Source organism: Schistocerca gregaria, chromosome X (assembly GCF_023897955.1).
Source record: "Schistocerca gregaria isolate iqSchGreg1 chromosome X, iqSchGreg1.2, whole genome shotgun sequence".
Lineage (NCBI taxonomy): Eukaryota > Metazoa > Arthropoda > Insecta > Orthoptera > Acrididae > Schistocerca > Schistocerca gregaria.
In genome coordinates, this window is record NC_064931.1 from 234,614,026 (window position 1) to 234,625,163 (window position 11,138).

The window sequence follows — 11,138 nt, forward strand, 5'->3', positions numbered from 1 at the left end:
TTGGAACTATCTGTATGTTATGTACCTATTTGTGTTGACCTCAAAATTTTCCAGGATGCCTTGTAGAACTACTTACTGACACAGGTGTGCATGAAGTGTGAGAGTAATATTTTCCACAGGCTGCATGGTCTGGATGCGGATACACAGGCTCCGGACCCAAGAAACCCTGGCAATGGTGCTAGGAACTTCACTTCGAGCGTCAGCAGTCCAATGGTTTCTGCTGGAGCCGCTGCTGCAGATCCAGAAAATAAACGGCAGTATCAGGAAAAGCGTCGTCGTCACGTCACAGACCAAGCTGACGCCGAGGTCAAACGACCGAGAGTAAAAGACGAGCCTCCGGAAGCAACAGAAGCACATGGAAAGAACAGAGCAGTCCCATTAAAAGTGCGTGGTATTACATGCAAAGATGTTTTCGTTAATGGACGCGAAGGAGTGTTGGTAAGTCCTGCTGTTCCCTCTGTATTCTCGTCCTTCCACGAAAGTCTGCAGCCGGCCGGTGTGGTCGAACGGTTCTAGGCGCTACAGCCTGGAACCACGCGACCGCAACGATCGCTAGGTTCGAATCCTGCCTCGGGCATAGATGTGTGTGATGTCCTTAGGTTACTTAGGTTTAAGTAGTTCTAAGTTCTAGGGGACTGATGACCTTAGCTCTAAAGTCCCATAGTGCTCAGAGCTATTTTAACCATTTTTTTCTAAGTCTGCAATTATCAGTCCTTTCAGTAAGTCTGATTTTGTATATGTATTTTTGTTTTGACACTACACTAAACAAAATAACTGGTCCAGCGGTATATTTTCTAATATAAATTCGATTCATCAGGTAGATTAGAGGTTAACGTCCTGTTGACAACAAGGTCATTAGAGACGGAGCTCAAGCTGGAATCATTGAATGAAGGGAAAGAAAAATGGGCCACTCCCTTTTAAATGGAACCATCTTCGAATTTGTCATAATAGATTTAGGGAAATCGTGGAAAACCTAAATATGCATGCCAGGACGAGAATTTGAACAGTCGTCCTTCCCAGTGCGAATCCAGTGCGCCAAACACGGTACCACCTGAAATACACTCCTGGAAATGGAAAAAAGAACACATTGACACCGGTCTGTCAGACCCACCATACTTGCTCCGGACACTGCGAGAGGGCTGTACAAGCAATGATCACACGCACGGCACAGCGGACACACCAGGAACCGCAGTGTTGGCCGTCGAATGGCGCTAGCTGTGCAGCATTTGTGCACCGCCGCCGTCAGTATCAGCCAGTTTGCCTTGGCATACGGAGCTCCATCGCAGTCTTTCACACTAGTAGCATGCCGCGACAGCGTGGACGTGAACCGTATGTGCAGTTGACGGACTTTGAGCGAGGGCGTATAGTGGGCATGCGGGAGGCCGGGTGGACGTACCGCCGAATTGCTCAACACGTAGGGCGTGAGGTCTCCACAGTACGTCGATGTTGTCGCCAGTGGTCGGCGGAAGGTGCACGTGCCCGTCGACCTGGGACCGGACCGCAGCGACGCACGGATGCACGCCAAGACCGTAGGATCCTACACAGTGCCGCAGGGGACCGCACCGCCACTTCCCAGCACATTAGGGACACTGTTGCTCCTGGGGTATCGGCGAGGACCATTCGCAACCGTCTCCATGAAGCTGGGCTACGGTCCCGCACACCGTTAGGCCATCTTCCGCTCACGCCCCAACATCGTGCAGCCCGCCTCCAGTGGTATCGCGACAGGCGTGAATGGAGGGACGAATGGAGACGTGTCGTCTTCAGCGATGAGAGTCGCTTCTACCTTGGTGCCAATGATGGTCGTATGCGTGTTTGGTGCCGTGCAGGTGAGCGCCACAATCAGGACTGCATACGACCGAGGCACACAGGGCCAACACCCGGCATCATGGTGTGGGGAGCGATCTCCTACACTGGCCGTACACCTCTGGTGATCGTCGAGGGGACACTGAATAGTGCACGGTACATCCAAACCGTCATCGAACCCAACGTTCTACCATTCCTAGACCGGCAAGGGAACTTGCTGTTCCAACAGGTCAATGCACGTCCGCATGTATCCTGTGCCACCGAACGTGCTCTAGAAGGTGTAAGTCAACTACCCTGGCCAGCAACATCTCCGGATCTGTCCCCCATTGAGCATGTTTGGGACTGGATGAAGCGTCGTCTCACGCGGTCAGCACGTCCAGCACGAACGCTGGTCCAACTGAGGCGCCAGGTGGAAATGGCATGGCAAGCCGTTCCACAGGACTACATCCAGCATCTCTACGATCGTCTCCATGGGAGAATAGCAGCCTGCATTGCTGCGAAAGGTGGATATACACTGTACTAGTGCCGACATTGTGCATGCTCTGTTGCCTGTGTCTATGTGCCTGTGGTTCTGTCAGTGTGATCATGTGATTTATCTGACCCCAGGAATGTGTGGGAAAAGTTTCCCCTTCCTGGGACAATGAATTCACGGTGTTCTTATTTCAATTTCCAGGAGTGTATATTTAGTACGTCTACGAATGGCTTTGTCTGTCTGGTGCAAAACTGAATAATTTCCACAGAAAGGGTGATTATATAGAGCAGAATTAGAGGACATACTGCGAAGCTCTATGCTGTTAATTATAATGTGATGTCGTTCTGGTTCAACGGTTGCCTTGCCGTAGCAAGGCTCTGTGGACGAAAACTGTGAATAGCAACTCACCTGTCGATAGTGTGCAGAACATTCCATATCGTATTAAGAGACATGAAAGTGGCTGCTTCCTTCTCTGCATTCTTCGTTGCTGAAAAAATTAGTCCAGGAGACGGCCACTCTTCCCTCGAACTTTGTTTCCTTTTATGGTGAAATCATGCTCTTCTTAACTAGCATTTAAAAGTGTCAAGCATGTCTATTTCCTTACATTGCAAAGGTTCAACGTAAACAGACATGTAGGTCATGATGTTGAAATACTACCGCCAACTGCGAAACCTTGTGCGAGATGTTTGCTGTGTGAAGACAGATGTTGAAACAACGACACTTGTTGGAAAAGAGGGGTTCTGTAACGATATGCACTTTTGTTTACAAGATCGCATGTAAATTGCTAGCACTGTGTCGAAGAGCGGCGTATAAGGTTCATCGCCTCACGTATGAGATCACTGCACTTTCCACTTTAGAGAAAATTCCTCGGTACGACAGTATGATCAAGTGCTACACAAATTTTTCGGAGACTTAAATGCATGAAATTCGGCGTAGTAGTAAGGATACAGGGTTACGAACTTGAAGACAGAGAACTTCGCACCACCATAAGATTGTTCGTTATAAAAACTTTTGTCTCGAATGTGGTGTTCACGTTCGTTCTTCTGATAAAATTTTTTAGATAGCTACTAACATCTTCGATAATGTGCTTGTGGGTTTCCAGAACAAGATTGTTCACGTTCACGACTTTTTCTGTCGATATGCCAGCTGAATGACGTTCCCAAGGATCTTTTATTTCAGTCGGTTTTTTGCCGCTTTAGAAACTTACATCTCAGTCACATGCGCTTGTCTCGTCTCATACTCATTCACTAAAATCTTTTTACAGTTTGAGCGCTTTACCCGCGACATTACAATTTTTGAATCCAAACTTTTTCAATGAATCTTCTTGTTTGGGTGAGCAAAACTTTATATCCAACAAATATTAAGAAACAATCAGTTATCGTTGATCATCAAAGATCTCCCCAATCGCTCATACCGGTGAATTTTCTTTCTTAATGTTCTGACATAGAAACATCATGCATCGAGATAGTTAAGTGATTGCAAATATTGCCGTAAATAATCTCCCGCCCACCTCAGATACTGAAAACTTAAAAAGTGCTTCGTATATCTTGTAGGACCTCCTTTAGTATGTCAAATTCATGAAATGAAAGTGACGTATACAGTACCTACCTCCGGATGTATTTCGGAGTGATTAAGATTATTTTTGTATGTAAAAGATTTCTAATAAACTACGTAATACATTCCTCAGACCACCCTCCACCAAAACCAAAAACCAGCTATGTAACTTGGCGAATTGTCTTACTACAAACCACCATGGTTAGTACGTATGCTGTTCTTTAGAGATGTGTATGACACTTAGCAACCGATCATGAGAATCACCACTGACTGAGTGCGTTTTTCCACTGAATACAATCCACAGTTTAAAATTTCATTTCACTACTTTATTGTATCACTATCATGTTGCACAGTTCTTCTGCAACTATTTAAATTCTTGGATGAAAGGCCTTGTGTCACTCCAACTCACCCAGGTGTCAATATCTGAGCCTTACCCACTATAGGGCCTTTCCCTGTGTCAAGCTGATTCTGAGAGCAATCCTGCTGAACTTCTGCTTCCGTATCTCAGGTACGTCAAACGTCGTAGCACGCATCTCATCGGATAATCTGTTATTTATCCTTCATTTCCGGCAAACTTGAGGTGTGGCAATGTTACTTGCCTGTTAGTACGGACAATGTTCATCAGGCTTCCACAACTGCGTCTAGAAATGGGGTGGCTGGGCACATCACGGTGGGAAGAAATTTCCCGTAATTGACACTTACAGTGCTTTCTTGACACGGCAGACCGATGATTATTAAGCTTCTGAGAATCTGGGATGTCATATGCCACGCATCGTCTTCATGTGCCAAATCCCAACAATTATCTTCCTGCATTCATGATCATACTAGTACCTCATTGCAGACTATGCATCCATGCGCTTTTACATGGTATCGGTGTCACACGGCAGTTTATGCTTTGCTATCCCATCACATTTTAGACAGCTGTACATTACAACAGGCAAGAAGCTACATTATAGCTGTCATGCGGAAGACAAGGAAGCAAAACTACAAACGGCCATCGTAATATTCGATCTTCTAAGAGGGTTTCCACAAAGCTGACACAATTTAGACACATTACGATATCTCTCGTTGTTTCGCATGATTTTCACCACTGTTTGCAAAATCTGATTAAATACATCTTTAAGAATTTTTTATGAAATTCAAGAAAAAGCTGCCAGAAGCTGATAATGACTGGAATTGTAAAATCTACAGTAGCACACTTTTATTATGCTTATTACACAGGTGACAGTTTCTTGGGAGAAGACATTTTGTGAATCCAAGCCCGAATTGAAAACTGAAAGCAAAGATGCTGTAGTACCGACCATCGCTGAACTGCAAGATAATCAAAATGCCCAAAGGTAAGATATTCATAGGTTCTTCTGTCAACTTAATTTTGCCTGGCTGGTAGAGGATCCATATCTAAACTGAAGAGCTTCTACTTGAGTCGCAGTCTAGACAGAAATGATACTTCTCGTACTAAAGTGTTGAGTTAGATACGCTAACTGTACTTACATTTTTTCTCTTCCAAGGACCGATCATCAGACGGTACGTAAGACGGAATCCATCTACGATAATGCTATGGAAGTTTCCAGAACCTATGGTGCAAAACAACAAGCAGAATACGTCCAATTGAAAGCAAATAATGCCCAATGTGACTGCACTGCGATCTGTGTTAAAGATCTGGACAACGTCAAGCCTAGATCTTCCAGTTCTGAAGATTCAGGTAACTACGTTTGTCACAGTCGTGAACCTGAAACACTGGAGACTGGAGCAGGACCCTTGATGACTGCCGTCGGCAGTAGGTAAGAAACATGATATATACTCCATTATGTAGTCTCTTGTAATTATAGTTTACATATAACTAGTGCATACTCCATTTGTGATAATGGCAGCCAACACAGAAACTGTAAGTCACTCTAAGTCACGTAATTAAAATCACCTGTAGACTTACCGCTTAGAGCAAACACCTAATTTGTTCTTCATCCTAATGTACACACCAGACATTAATGTACAAAGTGACTGAGAGCTCCTTGCTATAGTCATTAAAACTATTAGGAAATACTGTTGACTGTACTTCAACGAATACATCGTCAGAGATAACAATAATGCATAAATGTTAACTGTTAGTTTTGAGAAGGATGTGATCATGGAGTATCTTCACAGGCAAGTCTCATAGCAACAAGCGTTTGTTAATGAATAGGGGAAAATACTTTCCTAATGAGCGAATTCCCATTGACAAATCTGTGCGACGGTTTTAGTTTTCCTCTCCATCATGTGAATCAACAGCCAACTACACTTAATGAACAGTGAGCCTTATTTCATTGTGCCTACATTTTTACTAGTGGTGACAATAATGTTATTGAACACTTTATGCACATATGATGGTACAATAATTCCACAGAGTTTATAAGGGAAGCTATGGGTACTAAGAAACTGTAAAAGAATGCACATTGTAGTATCACCTGTAAGTTGGGATCTTTATTTTACAATAACTTTATCAATGCAGCTTCACTGAGTCACTTAGAAGATACAGTTAGCCACAGCTCTGTCTTCGTCTCTATGTTCTCACTGCTGTTATCGTTGAAGTGATACGGAAGCCGTTACAGTAGTAGATCCGTTATCAGGCTCCCTATCAGTACACCATCACTTTATGTGACCATTGTGTCTGTGATCCATAAGTGTTAGGGCAGATTGTGGCAAACAATGCCTGTATGCATGTAGGAAGTCTATAAACTTAAACTGGATAAGTTTAATGAAAGAGCCACTTACTTTCTAAGCATTTATGATTTAGACGATGGTATATCAAACAGCGTCCCACATGCAGCAGAATCTACATGCATAATATTTGCCTATTTCTTTCGCTTAAATTATGTTTTGGTTGCCAATCTTTCGCTATCTGACAGTTTGATTTGTGAACCCACACTCTTGTTAACTGAGAGCATGGTATTCGTAGGCATAGTCTAAACTGAAAAATTAAGACAGTCAAAAATTATGGTTCAGTTGAAGCGTTGCAATGTTTAGCAAGCATTAATATTCAGGTCTCTAAAGCTTCATCTTTAACATTGTGTGTGCACTGAGTGTGCTTCCAGTAATGGCCTGAATGCGACCTTTGCAGCACGATATGCCTTTTCCACTAATGTTGACTTTTAATCATTGAAAAAAGTTCCTTTTTAGTGAGAATTAATGTGTCCAACAACCACCCTAGACAAAATGTCTCTTGCATGATAAACACACAAACCGACCGTAATTAAAAGCACAGGAAAGCAAAATACTCGGAAATTTTAAAAAGTGCTCCATGTTGACTTTTTCTGTAAAATTTTTCCTTAGCATCTATTACCAAAGCATTTATTTTTAACTTCATCTTTGATAGCGAGTTCTCAAATACAAAATAAAAGAAAATTTATTAAGACATTTGACATTCAAGTATAAGGCATGCTTAATGTTCACAGTATATCACATTTACCATTTACATAAGCGATATATCTAATTTGACCAGCTGTTTATCAAATTGTTTCACTGTTACAAACTGTAGATTAATTCATAAAACATTCAACACCATATGCTACAAGGTTCAATTTGAATGAGACACAGAAGCTGTAATAAGATGATCAAAACATGTAGAAACAGCAGATTTTAAGGCCAATTCATTATTGTATTAAAACAGTGCCATCAAAGTTACGGAGTTCTAGAGGGAAAAAAGAAATCAGCAATTAAGACCCTTTAATCTTGCAACATTTTAGAATTGGCCCATAAACGAAAAATGAGGATATTTCAATTACTGTTTAGATTTGATTCATCTTGATGGATTGAACCTCAGGGTTGGGGATGGGGAGTGGTTCAGTTTTCTTTCATTAATATATTCTTCATTGATAATCTATTCAGCCATTTTACTTACTGCATTTAATTTACTCTTGCCTGCAAAGCAGGCTAGAAACTTTGGATACTGTATGTTTTGCATTTATATTGACATACAAAAGAACTGACTTAATTTGTTCTTTCAGTAGCATTGCTGATTACCAGTGTGGTTAAGTTTTCGATCACTTTCTGTATTTCAGTGTTATGGCTGAGTCGAACTGCCACAAGCACAACTGAAGATGGAAGGGTATAATAACGAAAATGAGCAAGTGAATTAAATATCATCACCAAAACAACAGATTTTCAGTATCAATATATTTATGTAAATTATTGTCATCTTGTTACTACGTTTGGTACAGATTGCGTGCATGTACATTGCTTCAGGTCTTCTGCGGAATCAAATTTGCAGCACACTGCACAGCATGGCTGTGTAGGGCCACCTTCCTTGCACTGTGCCCAGTAACAGACACCAATGTAACCACATAGTTCCACACTCAGCCACATAGAGGTTAGTTTTGCCTCATTCTTCCTAGTTTCTGCCACATTCTTGAAATTAAGCAAAAACTGACTTCATGTGATGGTTATTAAGATCTTTGTTTTGGGATGATATGCCCCCACTAGATATGATTAGAATAGGATTATATTTAGCACTCATTTCTCACTGTAATTTTGTGTCCTTTTCCAAACTCTTTCAAGTAGCTCCTCAATTCTCATGATGAAACTGATAGATTTTAAGCTTAGTTCTTTGCAACAAGACAGAATCTTAGGCATGATAAGCAAGTGGTATAGCATTAACAATGCATGTGCAGTTTCAATAATCTTCAGACTATCAGAATTACAGGTGATATGTGAACACTAAATCATAAATATTTTCATCAAATTTCATCACTTGTTTTCGTTTTAACGTAAAATTGAAGGTTATAAAAATATTCATAAATGATTAATGCCGACAATGTTAGATAAAATGTAAGATAACAGCTTATTCTTTCTTCCAAACTGTTGCTTTTCCATTTCCTGCACTTACTCATTTTGAGTTTTTAATTTACTTGTGGAATATGTTAGATGGATACTCATTTGTATCAAAATCATTAATTACCATTACCATATCGTTATATACATCATTGTGTATATTATTATGTAACTCTGTATTGTGATAACATAATTCAGTATTGTTTTTATACCCTGGCATCATCACATCTTAATGAAATTTGTACACTGAATTCATTGATAATTCTCATATGCTCATCCCAACATTGAAACGGTTATTTATTAACACTACGGGTTTAATGTTATGTATAGAAACTACATTCATATTACATGTAATGTTTTTCTTAAAATTTAGTTTCAATATCAAATTAATCAAATACTTACCATTAGACATTACACTTACATGAACACTTTTATGTGTAAAATGATAAATGGAAATTGAATGCATTACACTGGATTTTGTTACTTACCCCAATAACATAATTTATTGTTGTTGGTGTTTCCAGGCACATAATTGTGATTTTAGCTGTTAGATTGACCTTATTAGTTAATTTTTTAATGCGAAGTATGCTATGATAAATATGTTACATTTTGGCTACAGTTGTAATTTTTTTTACTTATTTTACTTACTTATATCTTTCTAATTGCGCCTCTGGGTCAAAAATTATGAAATCCATGATAAAACTGAAAGAAAATGAACAATGCCTCATCTTGATTATTTATGCACTGGTTTAATTCTTATTTTTTTATAATTTTCCTATTACTCAAATTGTGTCATCCTTCTCAGCGCTATACTACTAGTGGAATCCCTCTTTAGTCCCCTGGAATAATTAGACACAATAACGTCTTAACTTCGAGGGTAGTCTCAAGATTGAGGTCAAAAATCTGTGAGTATGACATAAACCAACTATAGTAATGTAGAGTATCACTATATTGTATGTCATAATAGACCTGTTGTCAACTATTTCTAAGACACTTAATAGAACTGACTGACCGAGGCTGAAGAAGAACATCAGGTTCTAATAACCTACCTTCTGAATATAATGACTGCATATGTGAATGTAGATTTAGTCATCGCATACAGCTGATGAGAAGCTCTCTGGTTTGCAGCAGAGTGGCAGTATTATAAAACCATGACTTTTCGACGAGTGGCATACCTATCATCCTCTGGCGAAGAAGATGATGAGTATGTCTCTCATCGAATAAATCGCAGTTTTATAAAACTGTCACCTGGCTGGAAACCTGAGAGATTTTCATCAGTTATAATGACTACTGGTGAGAGTGTGCAGTGGAGTGAGATATCCACATAGTACGAAAGGAGAAGAGATCATTATTAGGTAGGAGAACAAAATGTGTAGATAGAGTAGCTTAATCGAGGAAACATTTTTCTTCATCCTAAACAATGGCCTCTTTCCTTGCTGTGTGTGAGAGCTCTGTCTTACAAGCATCTGTTGAGTGTACGTTACTGTAATGGATGTATCTTTCGTGCAGTGTCATATTTTTGTTATATAATGAGGATATAAGAAATAAGGTGAAATATTATCCTATACCTCTTGAACGACAGAATAGAGTCAATGACAGCTAAATTTTCCATCCAATAGATATGTCACCATTAACAGTGACAGATACCCTCACATCATGAGTCTTTTGGATGAAATTGGAATTTAACCAAAGACATTGGTACAAAGTCTAATAAACAGGAATACTTGGCTTGCTTCTGTCCTCTTTCAATGAATATGCTGGTTGTAGAAGTTTCTTGTGCCACCAGTATTGATACTGGCTTCGTCTGAGTCAAGCTCCACCATACTAGAGTGTTTAGCAACCGTGGCTCCCAGGACAAAACACTGTGACTCAGATTAGATCAGTATGTGGAGTTTGGAGAGTTGGGAGCGCCATAATGGTCAACTGGTGCATTATGTCATGTAGTGTGCTTCAGTGGTTCAGTTGGTTAGTCTGTTGATCCTGAAATTAATGGTCCTTTCCATGGTGCCGTATCCATTTCATACTGTGCACCTTCGATGTTCCTAAGTTATTAGCCATCGTGTCCTTTCCACAAGAAGTTTTGATCAACATAAAATGCATCAGAATGTCTTTCCATTTTATGAATAGGAATAATTTCATTATCTAATCCATTCTTTTTTCTAATGAATAGGATTTTTCAATAAAATTATATACTGTATTGTTTCCCAGCTTGTTATTTGCAATAATTGTTGCTCTGGAAGAATGTTCTTGATTAAAGTGTCTGGTACTTTGTATTAGAGATAAGTGTTATTATTACTTCCAGATATTTCTGCCTAGTCTAAATTAATTTTAGCAAGTTATAGTTCTATGTTTCCATAATTTATTTCATGCAACTGTGTAATTTTGGAAAATGAGAAGGAGTTTTCGGTCTCAGTTCTATACTAAGAAACACACTAATAGGCTAATTTCATGATTTTATCGAACAACCAGTGTCCTTACTTTAACAATTTTATCCATTTCAGGTTCT

The 11,138-nt window shown here is 39.9% G+C and overlaps 1 protein-coding gene across 1 annotated transcript in view; it reads left to right on the top strand.

Annotated features, from left to right (window-relative positions):
- The window catches only part of LOC126298789 (uncharacterized), a 163,555-nt gene extending 155,400 nt beyond the window's left edge, over window positions 1-8,155 (top strand). Inside the window, exons 2-5 of the mRNA XM_049990250.1 lie at window positions 120-438; window positions 5,051-5,166; window positions 5,338-5,610; window positions 8,048-8,155. Of these exons, the coding sequence (XP_049846207.1) occupies window positions 120-438; window positions 5,051-5,166; window positions 5,338-5,610; window positions 8,048-8,126 (787 nt within the window). The 3' untranslated portion in view covers window positions 8,127-8,155. The remainder of the gene's footprint in view (window positions 1-119; window positions 439-5,050; window positions 5,167-5,337; window positions 5,611-8,047) is intronic.
- Window positions 8,156-11,138: the final 2,983 nt, after the last annotated feature.